The sequence below is a fragment of the Camarhynchus parvulus genome, chromosome 2 (genome assembly GCF_901933205.1).
Source record: "Camarhynchus parvulus chromosome 2, STF_HiC, whole genome shotgun sequence".
NCBI classification, from domain to species: Eukaryota; Metazoa; Chordata; class Aves; order Passeriformes; family Thraupidae; genus Camarhynchus; species Camarhynchus parvulus.
The window spans coordinates 90,576,233-90,596,857 of record NC_044572.1 but is presented as its reverse complement, the minus strand read 5'-3'; the positions used below and the strand labels follow the sequence as shown (position 1 = coordinate 90,596,857).

At 40.6% G+C, this 20,625-nt stretch overlaps 1 protein-coding gene across 1 annotated transcript; it reads left to right on the top strand.

Annotated features, from left to right (window-relative positions):
- The first annotated feature begins 655 nt into the window (after window positions 1-655).
- Window positions 656-20,537, top strand: SLC39A6 (solute carrier family 39 member 6). Its single transcript, XM_030943033.1, has 10 exons — window positions 656-729; window positions 2,052-2,854; window positions 4,032-4,212; window positions 4,484-4,653; window positions 5,913-6,122; window positions 7,702-7,771; window positions 9,031-9,408; window positions 14,631-14,711; window positions 16,924-17,114; window positions 17,220-20,537. Exons 2-10 carry the CDS (start codon window positions 2,081-2,083, stop codon window positions 17,370-17,372), a joined length of 2,208 nt encoding a protein of 735 aa, XP_030798893.1. The 5' UTR covers window positions 656-729; window positions 2,052-2,080; the 3' UTR covers window positions 17,373-20,537.
- Window positions 20,538-20,625: the final 88 nt, after the last annotated feature.

Below are 20,625 nucleotides of genomic sequence, written 5' to 3'. Positions count from 1 at the left end.
AAGCCTTTCTCCATGGTGTCTCAGTCCTTTCTTACTGTCTCTTTGTCCACTCGTGCACAGAGTGATTCTTCTGCCAGATCATTAATTATAATGACAGCTTTGAGCAAACAGCGCTCACCGCAAAGGGCCTGTGGATGCCGTGGAAACCCGACATCCCTCGCCATTTACCCGCACCCTTGGCTCACAACCAGCCAGCCCGATTCCGGCCCTGGCTTGCCCACACACGTACTCTTGTTAAGACCGGGAATCCTTGCACAAAACCCTTTCCAAGCCCACAGGGAATACTACCACCCCCAGCGCCATCACCCAAACCAACGCGGCCAGCCCTGAATGACTCGCGTTTTCTGGGAGGAAAAGACCTCTCTGACCCTCATCCTTTCAACCCTTTGGGGATTATTCACACCTCTCGCGAAACCCTAAACCCAAACGTCAGTGATTTCTGAAACAGAGAGCCTCTCGGGATCCAGCCTTCCTCCCAGGCCACTTCCTCCTTGCTGCTGGCTCTGCCCCCGGCCCAGGCGGCGGACAGGAGACGCGGGACACCCCTGGCAGGCTCCGGGGGCGGCTCTGTCGAGGCCGCGGCCGCTCGGGCCCCACGTGAGGCGGCCCCGCCCCGCTGGAGCCGCCGTACCCGGAAAAGGAAGGGAAGCGAAGGGAAGGGGCGCGGCGCGGCCGGCGCGGGCGGGCAGCGGCGGTCGTGCGGCTGAGCCCGGCCCGGCGGCGGCAGAGGTAACTCGGGCTGCTTTTCCTCCCCCTCCTCACCCCTCCTGCGGCGGCGGCCTCTCGTGGGGCGGTGTGTGCCGGGCCCGGGCCCCGCCGCAGCCGCCGCGCTCAGGGCAGCGCGGGCGGCCGGGGCCGGCTCCGCCGGTGCCGCGGGGCCGTGGGGGCTGAGCGGCTCCTGCGGGTCACAGAGTCGTGGGGTGGGACAGGTTGGGAGGGACCAGGGTGGAACGTCTGTCCAGCCGCGCTGCACCAGGAGGGTCGTCCCAGAGCACGTGGCGCAGGATTGCGCCCAGACGGTTCTTGAACTCCTGTGTTCCATTTCTCCAGTGAGGGAGACTCCACACCCTCTCTTGACAGTCTGTTCCAGTGCTCGGTCACCCGCACAGTAAAGTGCTTCCTCATATTCCGAGGCCACTCCATGTGCATCAGTTTCTCTGCGTTGCCTCTTGTCCCACTGCTGGGCACCGCCGGGAAGAGCCGGATCCATCCTTATGGCATTCCTCCTTCAGTTACTTATGGGCAATGATGAGATCCCCTCGTCTCTTTCCGGCGGCGGTAATGGGGTTTTCCAGGCTGACTAATATTTTTGGAAACGGAGGTTCTCCTCATCGCCCTGGAAAAGGGCTGAGGCAGCATAGCCCTGCATGCAGTCTCCATAGCAGTCAATTCGCAGCCCTGCTGGAGTATTTGTGGAATGAAACACACAAACACTCACACTTGTGAGCATCTGGTCCGCACCAATGGGACAAGTGAAAGCCTGTCTAGTGAAAGAAGCCGTGCCACACTAATGTTAAAACAAAGGCAGAACGTGACAGCATAAAAAGCCAAATTTTTGTGGGATGCTGGAAACACTCGCCCAGCCAGTTTGCCAAAACCTCTGAAAAATCCAGTGATGAAGGGTTGGGAATTTCGATTTTTAAGCAGGAGTGTGTAATTTATATGACTTATTCATTGCTCAGACAGAAATTGCAGGGCTTCTTTTAAGCAGGAGAAAACCCTAACCTAGAACTTAGTTGGTGCACCCTTGGCTCTCCTGTTAGCAGTGACTCAGGCAGAGCTGAACAAAGGCAAGCTGGCACCTGGAGAGGTGTTCATGGCCAGTGACCTCACTGTGGTTTTCAGCTTCTTCTGTGCCCGAGGCAACACATCTGGGAGAAGTGCTGAATGTGTAAGAAATTTAAATGTCTCTTGCTGCATTGGTACTTTGAGCAGGGTTTGGTTTTGTTTGTTGTGGTGTTTTTTTTGTTTAAGCAAATTATGATTGTGTGTTACAGAGGATAATGTTGATTGGTTTTGTGCAAGCTATTTAAATTTTCCTCTTTTTCCAGATTATTTTTACTGCTGAAAAGGAACTGCAATGGAGAGTACGGTATCAGTTATTTTCCTTGTATTGTTTTCCATACTGCTCTGTGAAAGTTATCACCATGGAGTGGAGACGGCTACTGTTGTGCACACATCAGAGAGAGCTTTTCCCGAAAAGACAGTGGGTGTTAATACTGACTTGGCAGGACTGATACAGAAGTTGCACCTTCAAGAACTTTTTAATCGTTATGGAGAAAACAACTCTCTGTCAATTGATGGGTTTAGAAAACTGCTGCAGAACATAGGTATAGATAAAATGAAAAGGATTAAAATAAGCCACGATCATGACCACGATCATGACCACAATCATGATCATGACCACAATCACGACCATCACAACCATGACCATGACCATCACTCTCATCATAATCACGTTTCATTGAGTAAAGGCTCTGAGAAGACTGCTTGTCCAAGCCACGAGTCTGATGCTGGCAAAGACCGCAGGAGCAGCCACGGGAAGGAGCCGCACAAGGCCGAGGGTGTGGAGCGGCAGCAGAACTTTGTGCGCAGCAAGAACGCGCTCCATGAGATCCCGGCATCCGTCGTCACTGCTGCGGGCGGCCACGCCGAGCTCCAGGATGTGCAGCCCGGGGAAGCCAAGGCAGTTGTTCGAGTGGGTGCTGCTGGCCCTGGTGCCCTTAATGTCACAGGGGGCCGCAATGGCACCTGGCTGGGTGCCACAAAGGCAAATGAGACTCGTGCTTCTCCCAAGGAGCTGGAGAGAGGGAGCTACCTCTATTCTAAGCTGAAAAAACAGAACACTCAAGAGGTGAGGCCGGTTCTGTTGTATTCTCAGGAATCCAGATCAACCAGGAATGTTGTCATAGCTTATTTTTCAGGTGCTTATTGTTTACCTGGGTGCAAGTTTTGTGGTGTAACAATACCCAGAGCCAAACACATGCAAACAACTTGCCTTGGAACTTAACATTTTGAGGGAATATGGTGTAATGTTCACAGGCTCAGAGGAAAAATATAAACGTACACTTGGTTTAATGCATTTATTACTGATATATTTAACTGTTACTAAACCTGAAAAACATCTACAGTTTTAAACTTGCAGTTCTGCCTTAGGTCAGGAATCTGTCTTGTTTTCCTATTAATGGAGTGAAAGTAGAAAAATCAAGTTAAGGTACTGTGATTCTTATCAAAGCTGTCTCGCACTGTGATAGTGTAGAACCGTCCTCCTCTAACACCTTCCCTCCCCATCTAGCAACTATGTAAATAGCTCTGAAAAAGATTGTGGCAAAATGTCACATGTTACTTCAAAATAGTATAAAATTAGCACTGATAACGAGTATAGTTGTGTTGTAGACATTTTTCTTAAACAGTCAGTTGCTTTTCCATTAAAGGCTTTGAAAAGCAAGTAGGATCTTAATGTATGCAGCTATGCCAGGTAACTCCAAGTGGGTGTTGTGTGGCATGTGATGGTGGGTGCTGAATTCACAAGTTGTTGCTGTGGTCTGCACTGTGGAAGCAGAAGTTCTACTGCTCTTTAAACCCACTGAGACTGTGTGTAGGTTGTGCAGTGGGGAGCTCTTTACTCGAGGGAGTGTATGTACAACATGCTCTGCACAAGACGTTCCACAGCAGTCACTGCTACAAAAGGGTATTTGACCTTGTTAATGTTTCCTTATGTGGCCTTTAAAACTGACTGAAAAGTGTTAGGCTTTTTCTGTTTGTATATCAAAGCATCTGACCCATTTGTGCTGAGAATGAGTAATAATTACGTGTCATCTATCCAGACTTTCAAACCAGCTTTGTGGGGCAGGGTTGGGATGGAAGTACATTTTTTACTAAATGGGTTTGTTACCAGTTTTTGAGTTGTGTTGATACAGCTGCTTTCATGTGGTGCCACTGCATTTTAATTAATGTGGGATGTGCAGTCCTTTTAAAATGTATTGTGGTATTTTGCTTCTGGTTAATCTCTAACTTGTCTCTTTCCACAGTGCTCCAATGCATCCAAACTGATGCAGTCTCATGGAATAGGCACTCAGGTATTGTTGACTGCTACAGAATTTAGTTATCTCTGTCCAGCTCTTATTAACCAGATCGATGGCAAGTACTGCATAGTCCATGCTACTAGTGAAAAAGCTGAAACTCCTCCAAAAAGTTTTTCTCTGCAAATAGGTAGGCTGCATTTTTTTTTTGTAACATCAAAGCTTAATGGAAAAATGTTTATGTTGGTTATAAAATCCAAGAAACCTATTTAATTGTTGTAAGAAGTGTTGTTTTCTTCTGGCACTTCACCAAGATTAGAGAGAAATCTTTGTGGCATACCTTTTGTTAACATCTGATTAATTGAATGATCAGGTGTGTTTGATAACAGGAATGTTAAGCAAACAAAATCATGTACAGCTGTTACTTATTGTTATTACTACTTTTTTTTTTTTTTTGCCAGCTTGGATTGGTGGCTTTATATCCATCTCTGTCATCAGCTTTCTTTCCTTGCTGGGTGTTATATTGGTACCACTGATGAATCGAGTATTTTTCAAATTTCTTCTGAGTTTCCTTGTGGCACTGGCTGTGGGGACCTTGAGTGGAGATGCCTTCTTACACCTCCTTCCACATGTAAGTATTAATTACTGTTTCATTCATTATCTCAAAGCAGAGAACTTGACAGCTGTATGTATTAGTGCCCTATTATTTCATACCCATTTGATGAGTCATTTCTCAACCCTGTTATGCAGGTTGTTTGATAGAAAGGTTTTCAATTTGGAACATCTGTATTATTCATTTCACAGTCTTTAAAAGTTCAAGAGCTTCATGGCATTATCCCACTCTCTATTTCCTGTTCTTAGTCATATGTGCTGCCACATCCCTTTGTTGTTCCTTGAATGCAAGAATTTTGCATAAATTTTCTTAGTGGTTTATTGCAGTGCTGCCCCTTTTTTTTCCCTCCTGTTTAATAGACTCTAAAGGTAGTGGAAATTTCTCACTGAACACTTTAAATGTGAAATGAATAATCAACTATTTTTTGTAACAAGCCACTTATGTTGATCGCTTACCCATTGTGATTTTTCTTTTTATCAGAATCCATAATTTCTGAAGTCCTGGGGAAAATACTACTTGATAGATTTTGGAATTGCTGTTATGTAATAGGAACAATGAAATGGGAATATGATTGCTAAATTTCTACCTTTCTTGAGGTTCTTAAACAGACATTCTCCCCCTGCAAAAGTAGCTTGTTTCAGCTTTCAAATAAAATGGATAAATGTGACTGCAGATTCTGTGGTTTCCCAGTCCTGCCTGTAATCCACCAGGTGGTTCTTTTTCCTTTCAGTTAATTTTGCATTTGCTCTGTAAGGTTATGTAAATCAAAACGTGTGAACGAGATGTGCAAAAAGATTTTTTATTTCTGGTCATACCTGTATCCAGTAAGGACAGGGAAAGTGTCAGACTTTAAAGAAAGAAATTACAGCCAACTTTCTTGTAGAAAAAATTGTATTACATTTATGAGTTTTCTTAGATGGGAAGCTAGCTGGTGTGCTGGCTGTGACCACTGCTTAAAATGTGGATTCCTTGATGGTGTCAGGAGTTTGTGTGGGGGCAGCTGTACACCTTGGATTAAACAGTGTCCATGCAGCTTCAGTGTGTGGGCCAGTGCCAGGCCTGTGCTCAGTCCCTGCAATATTTCTTCCTATCAACAAATTTCCAGTCAACAGATTCCTTTGTAGTTGTTTGAATCTGTAAGCAGAGCATTTGCCCTGTGAAAATTGTCAAGTCTGGACTCCAGACATGAGGAAAATTATGTGAAGAATACTTTTTATGTTTCTTACATTACATTTCTTTTGAATATAATGACTTTCCCCCTTTTGTTCTCCCCTTAGTCTCATGGAAACCATCATCATCACCACGAAAAGCCTCTGCTTGACCAAAAAGGCTCTATGTACAAACATCTTGTTTTTCAAAGTACAGAGGAGAATGCTTACCTGGATTCTACATGGAAGGGACTTACAGCACTTGGAGGCTTGTACTTCATGTTTCTAGTGGAGCATTTGATCACTTTAATAAAACAATTTAAAGACAAGAAGAAAAAGGTAAGGAGACTATTACTCTGAAGCTCTTTTGTATTACATGCTCATTTCTGAAAACACTTTGTAAAAACCTCCCATGAATATCATATATCTTTTGATGTAATAGCAATGGCTGACTGGGTTAGTATTAGAAGGTCATTTTTATTAGGGACACATACACTTCTAAACCTTTGATTAAGGGTTTTTTGCTATTTCCATAACCAGACAATATAGTACAGGGTTTGACATTGCAGTGAATTGTTTAATAAGAAAATGTCCACTTGCATCTTCAGTTTTAACAGAGTGATTTAAGAACTCATTTCATTACTGACTTCTTTCTGACATCTTGAGACGTTTATAACTATCTGAACTGGTTTTATTATTATTTTAATTCCAATCCTGGATGCAATAAGTTTGTACAGTATTGTACTGCTGTTGAGGAGGGCACTTGGACAGACAGGTAAGGGTTGGCAGTAAGTTCTTATATAAATAAGAATCCAAGTATGCTCTAGAAATTGACTTTATAGTATAGCATTCCATGAGGAAACACAATCTGTCAAGCCCATTGATGCTTTCTCTTCTCTCCCCCAAAAATGCAGCTCTCAGGTTGTTATGCTGGTTTTTATGTGTAAGGTATATAACTGAATTTTGGCAGGTCATTAGTGTTGGTAACTTGCCAATTACTCATAACAGTTCGTTAAAGACCTGTGTACCCAGGAATAAAGAATGATATCAAAATTGACTCAGTAAGACAAATTAAGCAGAATTTAATGACAGAACAGAATCATGGAGGGGTTTGAGTTGGAAGGTATCTTAAAGGTCATCTGGTTCCAACCAATCCTAAGCCTTGCTTGAGGAAAGTTAGTAAATACTAATTACTTAGTTTAAAAATAGCTAATTGCTAGGCTACCTCAAAGACTGATAATCTCTGTTTAGTTTTCTCATTAAATTGGTCATTAAGGCAGTAGTTGCAGGGAAGATGCCATGTAAGCTCTTTGATCATGGGAGGTTGTGTTGGTGTGGTTTATACTGAAGCTCAACTAACTGTGAGGTTTCCCTATCTCTAGTTAAATTTGTTTGACAGGAAAGAACATGAAGAGTTTTAAGTAAAGCAAGAATTTTTTCTCCTCCCAGCCACAAGGAATGGATTTCCTGTTAGACTAATTATGCCTTCCTAGATACTGAGTCACTGATCATAAATTGTTGTGACACAGACTTTAGTTGGCAACGAAGAGAGATTTTGCTTGATTTTCCTTCTGTACATTATTAAAAAACATTATATTGACATTATGATAGAAAAGAATGAGCGGAATAAATTAGTCACCATTGAATGCATTTCACTTCTCAGATGAAAATCTTCTGCTTATTTCTTGTGAAAAATGTAGGGCATTTGTGTGTTTTGTCCCCTCCTATGGAGGCTGAGGAACCTTTGTCATCCTACTGTAATAGGTTTCTAATATTCCTCTTCTACACTCTTTATATGGCATCCATGTTGTCCTCTTTCTGTGCAGGCTGCATAAATGTTGTGAGTATAATGTTGCTCATGTATATCCTGAAAAATAAGTAAAATATTCATAACTGCAGTATTTTCTTTTGGAATAAGAAAAAAAATGAAGATGATGGAGAGAGTAAGAAGTTTTCAGCAAATGAAGAAAAGTTGGATACGGATGATCGTAAGTCTCATTAATATCACACAGTTGTTGCTTTGTGGCAGCACTGTTTAAAAAACACCTGATTGATGGCAGATTGTAGATCTGCTTCTTAATGTTGGTTGGAACACTGCCTGTTTGAATTATTTTCAAAGCAAAACCTGTCTGTCTGCTGATACATGGAGCACTAAGTCTACTTGCTGCTTTCCTTTGAAAAGGATTAGTGGGTTAGAAGTAGTGAATTTGCAGTTTTGGAACTTTTAAGCCTTTTAATTCTGCATTTAGCAGCAGAAGTTGAAGTCATTCTGTGAAAGCTCCAACTTCTACACTTCTCTTCTACACTTTCTACACTTCTCTTTAGACTGCTAGATGTTATATGTATGACTCATTAAGTTTTCTGTGTTTTCTGTGTTTTGTTAGTTTGATTATTTATTTATAAGGGTAATATTACAAAACTTGTAGACAATACTTGAAGTTCAGCATTTAGAGTGCAAATGACCATGTTATCCACAAGATCATGCTTTAAGCCACAACACACCACACTAGTTACTTGTTAGCTGTTGTTGATAAAAGAGATGTTCTGTTTTTCAGAGTAATTTTATAACTAATGAAATACTTGTCTGTAATGTAGAAAAAAAATTATATTCACTTAATTGCAGAGGAAGAATTTTCAAGTTTCAGCAGTTAGTTAAAAGAACCAACTGTGGTGTGTCAGCAATGTTTATATGAGGGTATTTCATGCTCTATATTGATAACATTGTTTTTCAGTGTTTATTTTCCAGGTGTTAAACTCAAGTGCCTGTATGTGTTTTGAAATACAGGAGTATCCAAAATTATCTATAACATAATCTTCTTCAGCCCTGAGATTACTAAATTGCACATGTTTCTCAGCTACTTGATTTTTCTGATGCAATTGAACTAACAGTCTTCATGCTGTGAGACTGGGACTTGGAGCCTTTTGCTGTTGTTTAAATTGCAGTGAGTCGTAGATGAAAAGATTTTTTGCCTTTTAGGAAGCATTTGTGTCCATAATGTAAGAGCTGCTTCAGCAGTAGGGGACAGAAACTGAAAGTTTTCCTTATTTTCACCTATTGGGAATTATCTCTAAAATCTAATAAGTTGTAGAAACGTTTCCAAAAAATCTTGTGGTTCAAGAAATTGAATGATCAGTCTCAACTTCTAAACTTCTTTACTGCTTCACATAGCCAAGACTGTTTATTGTATCTTTGCTTCTTAGGTGATTTTAAAAATGTTTAACATTGTATTTTGGGTTTTTGTAACAGGGCCTGAGGGCTATTTAGGGACAGACTCTCAAGATCCATCAAACTTCATTTCTCAGCAGCCAACTGTGCAAGAGGAAGAAGAAGTGATGATAGCTCATTCTCATCAAGAGGAGGTTGACAACGAATATGTGTCCAGGGGCTGTAGGAACAAATGCCATTCTCACTTGCACGATACTCTGGGACAGACAGATCATCTAAGCCACCACCACCATGACTACCATCACATTCTGCACCACCACCATCACCAGAACCATCATCCCCACAGTCACAGTCAGCGCTACTCGCGCGAGGAGCTGAAGGACGCGGGGATAGCAACTCTGGCCTGGATGGTGATCATGGGAGATGGGCTGCACAATTTTAGTGATGGACTGGCAATTGGTAAGTGCTAACTCAGATGCTGTGAAGGTAGTGAAGTCTTCTAGCTGTCTCTTACCTCTGTTAGGGATGTAGCTCATTAGCAGAGGATCTTTAAACTCTAAACTTTTTTCTGAGAGCATCATCTTAATAAGTAAGAAAAATCTCCAGCTTAACAACCTGGAGGTAAGTGACATATGAAACAGAAATTGTGTTTGCAGCTGTGTTTCTTTAGAAAATCTATAAACTGGGATTTTTTCCCTGCTTTTGGAGAAAAGCTAACATGTTTCAAAACTAAAGCTAGGCTTAAAAAATATTCAGGATTGAGTTCGTGCCTGCAAGTGCTCAGCAATTTTTTAAAATTTTAACTGTTTTTAGGACAAGCTTGTATTTTTCAACAAAGTAACTGTTTTTTTTCACTTCCATCAGGCCACTGGTACCATTGCCTGATTTATTTATTTTTCTCTTTCATCTTGTCTTGTGATGCTCAGGGTCAGTTTCTATACTTGGCATGTCTGCCTGCCTGCCTGTACTGGGCCCTGGTTACACATCAGTGTTTCTTCATAGCACTGATGGATGGGGAGATGAAGCCCTGCTTTGAATCTGTTTTAGCCTGAAAATTTTGTTCTCTGAAACAGTGGTCATACTGTACTCAAAACCTCGTTCCTAAAGTTGAGCATAATAATCCATTTTTAAAAAAATTGAACAAGTACAGTTATTTTACTTGTAAACAAAACATTTATCTTTTTGTTTCTGCTGAGTTCATGCCCCTATTTTTCCCTTAATGCGTGTAGTTGCTTAATCTTTCTTGATAATGCTTCAGTGAAAATACTTCTTTATCACAAAAATAGTAGACTGAGTGTTTTGTTTTGGACTTCTGTCTGGGAGGTCAGGTTTGGGAACTCTCTCATGTTTTTTTTAGAAGGAGAAGTAGATTACAGGTATATTGAATTTAAAAGGTTAAAGTAAGTCACAGAAAGAGAAGTCAAATCAATAATCTTCAGTACTTATGCTAATCTTTCCTGATCTTGACTATTGTGTTTAAGACTAATCTTTACAGGTATTGGATTCATTTCCAGGCTGTTTAGCATACTGGAAGCAGTTCAGCAGTATCAGTCTTTCTGTAAATTTTATTGTAGGAAAAAACTCAGTCTTGTTTGAAGAGGAAACCCAATAATAACTATTTTCTCTCAGCAATATTTGCAGTTGTTCAGATTCAGTCAATTCAAAGTGTAATGTGAAAAGAGACTTTCTGATTTAATCTCATTTTTGATGAAAGTTGAAGCATGAAATGTAAATTTTTGAGCGGATCAGTAGTGAAAAATGTGGTAGAAGGAAGATTTGCATACAAATGACACAGAATCAATTACCTCTGAGCATTAGGGAGATTTGGGAAGGAGCTATGACTTTATAGTTATGAAGGGAAAAGTATGAGAAAGGTTAATAAAGGCTTATTGAACAAGTGAGAGCAATAGCTTTCAGAAGTCCTGCTGTGTAGCTTGTTCAGGCTAATGAAAATATGGGTTTCTTTCAGTTCTGTATGTGCTTAAAAGTATTATGGGAAACCACCCATTTGATGGTGTTGTGAAAATGCCAATGCTACTTGTGCAGTAGTTAATCTGTATTTTAAAGAAGATGTGAACGCTTCTGTAAAGATAACTTTAGCCAGCATAACCCTTCATTTAAGTTCATTCACTTCATGTGATTTGTTATTCATAAGTTCCATTTGTTACTTTTTTCCTCAAATCTGTTGTGTTAATTATGTAGGAACAAGATTTAAAAGTGCTTATTTTTTTATTAAGGTGTGGAACTGTTGCATCTGACTCATTTGTGCAAGAGGATCATCTGTGATTTGAACTTTTATGTGTAATTACAACTAAATAAGTAAAATGCAGAACACTATTTTTATACTAGTCTTGCATAGATATTTTTTTCCTTCAGCTTTTGAGAGAAGTCATGTCTTAAAAGTATATTTTAAGATTAATCAGCATCTTGAGAGGGGATAATGCCAGATATATTAATTTTGTATTCAATTTGTTAACATTTCAGGACTTCTTTTTAGAAGTGAATAAATAAAAAGAGATATTCTTGATATTTAAGCTTGTACTTTAATTACTTCTTACTTCTTCTCTTTGAACTTCATAAGAATTAAGTTTGCTATGGTCTTGTCTAAAGCTCTAGTGCTTGGTGTGTCACCTCAGTCCTTACTTTCTCCCTGCTTTCCCCTAAATTTGCTGTTGGTGCCATCTGTTTTATCCAGATAATTAGTGAAGATACTGAAGAAAATGGGCTGCAGTTTTTGTCCTGGTGGGTTCTTATTTCTTACCAGCCACCAGGCCCTGTTGGCCCAGGAGTCCAGTCAGTGTGCAAGCCCATATTTCCTCTTTGCCCAGAAAAGACTGCTATAGGAGATAGTGCCAGAAATCCTGCTGAAGTTCTGTTGTATTCACCATCTGTGTGATCAATTATTTCCTCAAGCTGGATGCAGCTTTTGGAGAGGGATTTTAAGAGGATATTCCACGTAATCTTTTCAGGAACTGAGATGACACTGACCACTCCTGAGTCCTTTCTTAAAGATGGGAATAATGTTATCCTTTTCCCGGAGTTCCCATGGGGCCTTCTATAGCCATGGTTTTCCACACATGATTGACAGCAGCTTTTTAGTCACACTAGTAACTCTGTCAGTACCTTCAGGTGAGTCCCATCCTGGGATGCACCTAAACGTTTCCAGGTTTTCCTGCATTTCTTGGAACTGTTACTTCTGTGGTTTGCTGTCTCTTTCTTTCTGGAGTGGAGCTGGGATCTGGCTTTGTTGACAAAGACTGAGATGAAGGCTGTGCCGGTGCTTTGCCTCTTGTTATGTCTACTGCTTATTTCCCTTCCTCATCTATCAACAGATGCGAATTTTTCATGAACACTGTTTCTCAGCTAACGTTGTTGTAGAACTGTTTCTTGCTATCCTTGGAGTCTTGTTAGTTTTAGATCAAGCTGGGCTTTGGTCTTCCTCCCTTTTCTTCCACTGCTTTTAGCTTCTTTGTTGCCAGTCTTTGTTCCTATTTCTTGGGTGCTTCCTTTTTGAATCTTAATTTACTAGGACACACTGCTTAGCTGGGCACATCTTCTGCAAGTGTTCCTGCATAAACAGGCTTGTTTGTGTATCTCTGTGCTCTACAAACTGGCCACCCTTTCTGGCCACATTGTCTCTTGTTCCCAACACTGCAATTCCTTAAAGAAATCAAAGTCTGCTTCATTAAAGCCTAGAGTCTTAATTTTGCTTCTTCCTCTTCCAGCCTCCTCCTGTGTCCTGAACCCAGTTACCTCATGCTCACAAGATGTCATTTTTTTTTTGCTGTATTTGCCATCAGTTTTTCCTTGTTTTTGAGCAGCAGGTCAATTGACAATGCTAATCCTGGCTGGCTTTTATGTCCTCTATAGTAGGAAACCATGACCAATACACTTAAGGAACATCCTGGTTTGTGTGTCCCAGTACTGTTACCTCCACAGCTGAAGACTCTTTGTGTGAATGGTGATGTCCTATGTTCATAGGCAGGCTTATCCACCACCTTTCCTTGGGTAGATGATTTGTAACCTTATTCCTGGTGTTACTCTGATTGACTAAGAACTGAATAGACACATGGAACCACAATTTACTCGTACTTTTTATACTGGAGCTTCCTGTGGTCAAGGAACCCCTTCATGGAGGTAGCCAAAACCCAAAGTGAATTGTATTCTGTCCCTCTAGAAAGCTGGTATGTCTAGCCATGACAGGCTAGATAAGCTTTGGTGGTGTCTCCACAGCATCCTTCAGGCAGGCTCTGGGCAACCCATGGACTTCCCTTGGCAACAGGTTAGCAGGTCTGTCTTTGTCCTGCATGGGAGGGAATCTCCTATCACTAAAAAAAAATCTTTCCTTTTATTTTGTACTTCTAATCTGATGTACTGAACTGCTGGCAAGGCAGGATTCACTTACCCTCTCACTGCTGCCAGGGTCATGACCATGTTCTTCAGATCAGTAAGCTGCAGTGGGGACAGAAGAGTCTTCCTGTTGCCAGACTTCACTGTTTTCAAATGTTACTCATCTCAGAGTTCATGTTTCCTGTTCCAGTGCTACTTTGGTCTTGTCTCCCTCTGTAGTCTGATGGCCTTGGCCTTTTGCCTCTGTAGAACCTCTTCTGAAGACTCTTTCCATCCTGTTTGTTACCACAAAGGTGCCTGCTCACCACATCCTGCATCCTCTTGCCTGGGTGCCACAGCACACATCCCAGACATAATGGTGCTGCTGCTGTCATCACTTCAGGGAGGAGCATCAGTCATTTCTTGCACTTGAAGACCTGGATAGCTGTGTGTCCCTCAAGAGTTAGGTCAGCATGTAAGTGAAAAGAAGGTAATAGTCTACAGTGGAGTTATTGCCATTGTAGTGCTTCCTCTGGGAGCAGTACTCCTGGGTCCCTTGTGTGCCAGCCGCTGTGACATGGCTTTGTGCCTCTTTGACTGCTTGTTGGCAGCATCTTGTTTGCTGGCAGGCTCCTGGTAGCAGCTGAAGAGGAAGCTGGATGTGGCTCTGCACCCTTGGAGAGGCTCTCCATGCAGCTGGGGACCTGACATGCTGTGTGTGAGCTGTGCTGCAGCTCTGCAGTGTGCTGCGTCCTCCTGAGCTACTGCCAAATGAGAAAAATGGCAAGCAACAGGAGGAGCAGAGAAGACAAGAAAGATGAGGACTGTTGGACTAGTTTAAGGGGCTTTTGTGGTTTTGGGGCTTTTTTTCTCCACTTAAAAGCAACCTGCTCTGGTATTTACCTTAAAGCAAGCTGCTTAGAAGTCGATCTGTCACTGTGATTTTGTAGCCTCTCTTATTGTTGTCTTGACTTTCCTTTCCTAAGGTGTCTGACTCTCAGGTGCAGTTGAACTGTTTTGTTCCCTTTGTATCTTAAAAAAAAAAGTATTTTTGGATGATATTTGCATTTATTGCATTTTTGGGGAAGGACTATGGTGAAAGGTACATTTGGCTTAGTTCAGAAGTAAGGTCATGAAATGTGGTTTACTTTAACAGCAAGATTCTGAAGAAGAATTTTGTGACTTAAGGATCATAAACAACTGTTCAGTTAAATTTTAATTTGTGGAAGCATTTAAACTTTGAGTGAAATACATGTCCTAATATGACACAAGCATGTGCAACAGTGCTTCTGCACTTGATGTCTGAATATGTAGTAATGTTTTGTTTGCTTTTTTTCCCTGTCTCTTCATAGGAGCAGCCTTTACTGAAGGGTTATCTAGTGGTTTAAGCACTTCTGTGGCTGTATTTTGCCATGAATTACCTCATGAGCTAGGTAAGACCCCAGCATTTCCATATGCTGCATGTGTATGTACTTACAGGTGCATGTGGGAGAACAGAAATTTGATCAGACAACTTTATCTGTGTCAGGTTCTCTGTTCAAGGATACTCTGATTTACTTAAAGACTATTTAATCATTTCTAAGTCGAATTAGTAGTTTAAAAATCTAAATATTTCAGCTACTTTGGTTAAAACTGTCCCTTGCAATTACAGCTTTTTCTGTCTACTTTAGTTATAGTTTTTATTCTCCTTGTATATAACATAAGTCGTGAATTGCAGGAGAATGCATGACAGAATTTTCTCACATTGCTCCTTAATTTTATTCTCCTGCTTGTGCTGCTAAAAAGAAGGTCACGATTAGTCAAAGTACTTTCCGCATAACATTTGCTGCTTTTTCATTAAGTCTTGCAAAGAAGTGCTGTAGCTCTAAATTAAACTTGAAACTACTTGGAAATCTTTCTGGAAACAGTTTCTTTCAAGCTCAAGTGATTTAAATTCGTGTGCAGTCCCATGAGAGATTATTGTCGTGTCTTACAATATGAGCTGAGTATTTGGCCCTTTTAAAGGGCAGCTGGTGAGAACAGGATGGATGTGCTTAGTTGAACTTGAGACAAAGCTGATCTTTCCAGTTGTCAAATCATTTTGGATGTGCAACTGGTGTTTATTTCTCAGCTGTCATGGTCACAGTCATACTTGGTGTATAGAATGAAGAAAGAAGAGTTTGCTTTCACTTTTTTGAAGGTTTTATTCCCCAGAGGGGAGAACATTCAGTTTCGTTTAATGGAGCTTGTAAACCAGTATGTGTAAACATTAAACTCTCTATATATAAACAGTTTGATATATTTGTACAGTAATACTATACAGAAATACATTATAGAGAAAACACACCTGATTTTATGGGTTGGGAGGAATTGAGTCTTGTTCATACTGATCATGGAAGTTGTATTAATTTCACATACTAAATGTTGTTAGTTCATATATAAGAAGTAAATTCATCTTGTGAACCTGATAATTTTAGATTCAGCTGTTTTGTTGGTTTTAGAAATAACAAAAATCTTTTAAAATTTAAATAATACTATTTTAATCAGAACAGAATACTTGATAGGAAATACCTTCTTTACCAGAGGACATGAAGTGGTGTAGGAAAATTGAAACAAATGGGACTAGTTGAGGTTAGCTGGGAATAAAATTGTATCATTGTTGTTAATGCTTATTACTCTGATTTACAAAAAATATTTTCTGAATTACAGAAAATCTGTTTCTGGCTGGTGGTCTGTCATTCCGTCAAGTAAAAATAAGACATTAAGGATCATTTACAGAAATTAATAAATAAATTACTTTAAATTTATAAACAGATTAAAAGTACAAAGAGCAGTTACAGATGATAAATTGAATATGCAATTGAGTGGGAATATTTTACTTTAGGAACCTCAGGCATATCAGGTACTGCAGCATTTTACATTGGTGGTTTAAATTCAAACTTCTTGAGGATATGTAGCTATTAGAGACCATCCAAAGGAGGGGCACAAAGATGGGGAAGGGCCTTGAGGGGAACCCATTTGAGGAGCAGCTGAGGTCACTTGTCTGTTCAGCCTGGAGGAGACTGAGGGGAGACCTCATTGCACTCTGCAGCTTTCTCATGAGGGGAAGACAAGGGGCAGGCACAGATCTCTTCTGTCCTGTGACAGGATCCAAGGGAATGGCCTGAAGTTGTGTCAGGAAAGGTATAGATTGGATATCGGGAAAAGGCTTGTCACCCAGAGGGTGAAACACCTCACCCCAGCCAGAGGGTGTTTGGGCACTGGAACAGGCTCCCCAGGTCACAGCACCAAGGCAGAGTGTTCAAGGAGCGTTTGGACAGTGCTCTCTGGCACATGGTGTGATCTTGGGGCTGTCCTGTGCAGGGCCAGGAGTTAGACTTGATGATCCTTATGGGTCCTTTCCAATTCAGGATGTTCTGTGATTCAGCAAAAAGCTGCTTCTTTCAAAAATGCAAAGACTTTAAAATTATAAATTTTAAAGTATTTGCTGCTGTGTTGTTGTTCATGTGCACCTTTTAAATTTCTGTCCCTCAGTGATTTCTGATTTTATGAAGGAAAAAAAATAAGGCAAACAACAGCATAAAAGTAGCTTAGTAAATAAGACAACACTGCAGTACTTACCCAAGAATGAAAACTTTGTCTTGGCTTTTTTTTCCCCTGTTATAGGAGATTTTGCTGTTCTTCTAAAAGCTGGTATGACTGTCAAGCAAGCTGTGCTTTATAACGCTCTGTCAGCAATGCTGGCCTATCTTGGGATGGCCACTGGGATCCTCATTGGTCATTATGCAGACAACGTTTCAATGTGGATATTTGCACTTACTGCTGGCTTGTTCATGTATGTGGCTCTTGTGGATATGGTAAGTGCCTAGACCTATTTGAATTTTGTGTAACACAGCTTAAGAATTAATGATTTGAAGCAGCTGTTTCTTTTGAAGGTATTTAACACCTCCTTGTTTGTTTAGGTACCTGAAATGCTCCACAATGATGCCAGTGACCATGGATGTAGCCGGTGGGGATACTTCCTGTTACAGAATGCTGGGATTCTCCTGGGATTTGGGATAATGCTGCTTATCTCAGTATTTGAACATAAGATTGTATTCAGCATAAACTTGTAATCCTGGTTGCCAGGAAAACACCTTGGCGTTAAATTATAAGTGGTAGGGTTTTTTTTTCTACGAATTTCCTTATTGGAAAGGTACATTTGATACAGACTAGATATTTTTGTTGGTGTGCTTTGTTCTTGTGTACTTCCCTCCCTTCTTGCCTGATAGAAAGGAACACTGTAAAGTTTGGGGTTTGTTGGAGTTTTGTTTGCTTGTTTTTTTTCATTGTGGGTTTTTTTTACTTGGGATTTAGCATTGCTTATGGTACTTGGAAAGTGGTACTTAGTAAAACATGGCCAAATTGATATTATTTGTATTTTCTGTATTGTTTGGGGGGGTAGGTTGTTTTTTTACTGAATTTATTTACTGTATGTAATTATATGTGATGTTTTTTACTTCAGTGGTTTTGCTGGTTTACAGAAGTAAAACAACAGTGGTTTTTATTTTAGCACAGTTAAAATCAGTGGATACAAAGCACAGTGAGCAAAGTAAAACAAGAACAAGACATGTAATGGTTAGCATATATTTATTGGTAAAAGCTCATCTCTTCTGCATCCACCTGGTTTATACAGAAAAGCAGATAAGTCCATTCCATCCTTTGTGGTGGTGCTGGTTCTCTCAGTAGTTTGTGGATTCCTGTGTCTTATTCTAGTTGGTTTCAACTCCAGACAAATTGATGTAAAACCATGTTCTAAGTGTTTACATCAAATGTTTGACTTGTTTCATCCATTCTCATATGAGTTGCTATTTGCTGGTTTCTCAAATCAGCAACAAAAGTCCAGCTCTTAAATTGCCAAAGCTTTAAGAATTCCATCAAAAAGACTTCAAAAGCAGTGCTGTATCCCACTTACACTGCCTGAAGTGACAAAGGTGTATTAAAGCCTGTTTGATTTCAACGGGGAGGAGTGCTACAGGCTGAGATAAACAGTCATTTCCTACAAAAGCTTCCTGAAGTAAAGTGTTGATTTACTTTGGGAAAATGAGCTGAGTGGGAGAGCTGCCTGCTTCTAGTTCAGTGTGACTGCACACAAACCTGTGCTGTGTTTTTTGCAAGAACTAAAGCTGAGAAATCCAAAATAAGAAAATTTCCTTGGTAGCATATCTAGAGCAGCAAGGTGTTAAAGATAAGTGTATGCTTAAGTATGTAGTTTAAGCCTACAGTCTTAATATGTTTTACCACCCTGAATGTCACTGAAGGAAGAAGGTTGAAAAAACCAATAGCAAAATAAATCTGCATTAGCAGGGAAGGTGAACATGTCAAAGTTCTTTTATGATGAATAAATAACAGAATTATGCTATCTTACTAGCTAGCTTTAAAAATCCCAGAAATAAAACAATTAGAACCTATTTCTGATCCACTACCTCAAATCATCAGCTGAATAAAAAGCTTGAACAGCAAGATAAATGTTTGATAATACCATGTATGACACATTAAAACAATTTGCTGGTCTGTCATACAATGGAAGCCAGGAACCATTCTATCACCTCAGAAATAGATGTATTCAATTAATTGAGAGATTTGAGGGTTTTTAGGAGTTGAGAAATGGGTACTACATGAGTTTTTGCACCCAGTGGACTATTGGCTTCTCTTCCTTCAGCCTTTCCTCAGGTTAGCAAGATTGATATTTACTTTTCTGCTCACAGTGATGAAATCCTGTTCTGTGCCTCCTTTGAAGCCAGGGGTTGAGAAAGGTGTGCTTCCTTCAGCTCTCCTAATGCATCCCTGTGTCCTAGCGGGCTTTTTAGGGCTTGGGCATGGTGTTCACCTGTGGTGTGGGAAAACTCCATAAATACTGTGCACTTCAGCCTGTGGGGCTTCTACCTTCTGCACTGCAATCCTGGCTGCTACAGAAATCAGGCATCTCTGTAGTCCTGGGGGATTTCAGACTTGGATGAGCTCTGTTTGCTTTGAATTTTCCACTGCTGGTTTCTGTTAGCCTACAGCCATAATAGCTGTCAGTTCAGCTGGATTTCTCTTGTCTGGATATGACACAGGAAGTGGGGAGGTACCCTGCTGTTGTTCAGGAGATTTTAAGATTAATGACTAAATGATGGAAATAAATCTACAAATTTCAGTCTTTCCACTGGGTTCTTGGATGGCTTTTGATTATTAAATACCCACATATTAAAACCCATTGCTAATTTAGGAATAAAAAAAAAAATTGCCTTTAGAGCAGAAATGCCTCTATCCTGTATACAAACATTCCACCCATTCAGTGCTCTTTGATCATTGATGGAGAAATGTCCATGACAGGCAGCTGTCCAAACTGATAACTGAGAAGGCTACAGACTAAAAATTGCTGTAGTTTTGTATCAGCAGGTTGACAAAATGTTGGTTGTTCTGTTTGTTTTGAGCTCGTTTGTTTGTTTTGTTGTTTATCTTTGTCGGCCTTATAAAGTAGAATGTGCATCTGTTGCAATGTACTTGTGTTGGAAATACTCAAAGCTTGGCAAACTGGTGGGGCAGTGCCTCTAAGCAGCCCCTTATTTTTATGTGCATGTTTTTCGGCAGCAGTTTTTAATGTGCCTGGCTACTCTAGATAATAAATGCCAGTGTCTGCTTTGTGCATCCATCTGTAGGTTAATAATGGTACAGACCTTAATTTTTATGCTGTTACAGCTGCCTTTGGTGCCTGTGCTAGGTGCAGGTAAGCAGAATAGGCAAAAATGCTGGAATCAATTTTGGTTTGGTTTTTTTCTGTAACATATTCTAATGGTTTTGGCCTGTATTTGTACAGAAGAGGTGTCATGTTTGGGCAGCAGGAGTCAGAGTAAAGGTGTGCAGGTTCTCAAGTCCTCCCCTGGCTGGCCTGTGGGGATCAAGTGCTGCATCCTCTTTCCCTAAAAGTGATGCTATGTGTGCTGCGGGAATGCGACTCCTTTATGTTTATATAAAACAGAGCCCAGGCTGTGAATTCAAAGGCTGAAATAGAATTCACTGAGGCTCTCCTGCTGCCTGAACTGAGACACCAGTGCAGTTTAAATCTCTGTGGAAAAACTGGGTCGTTCTGTTTTCCACAGGCAGAAAACAAAAAGATGTTTTAATAGAATGTGGGTTGTTTTTCTTTGTTTGGTGGTTTTTTTTAATTTAAAGTACGTTTTTGGTGTGTGTATATATGGTCACTGTAGCTGTTACTGTATTGCTGTGTGCTAGAGAAAATAAACCACTGAACCAAACTGCAGGCGTCTGAGCGTTTTTCTCAGTGATGCAGATACGGCAAAAGATGTTGGAGCCTCGAGAAAAAAAAAAAAAACCGGTAGCAAA

Excerpts from the sequence above, each read along its gene's own strand:
- SLC39A6 (XM_030943033.1), top strand. The coding sequence starts at position 2,081 with ATGGAGAGTACGGTATCAGTTATTTTCCTTGTATTGTTTTCCATACTG. Across the intron at positions 4,213-4,483 it reads AAGTTTTTCTCTGCAAATAG|CTTGGATTGGTGGCTTTATA; the intron begins GTAGGCTGCATT and ends TTTTTTTGCCAG. Across the intron at positions 4,654-5,912 it reads TCTTACACCTCCTTCCACAT|TCTCATGGAAACCATCATCA; the intron begins GTAAGTATTAAT and ends TTCTCCCCTTAG.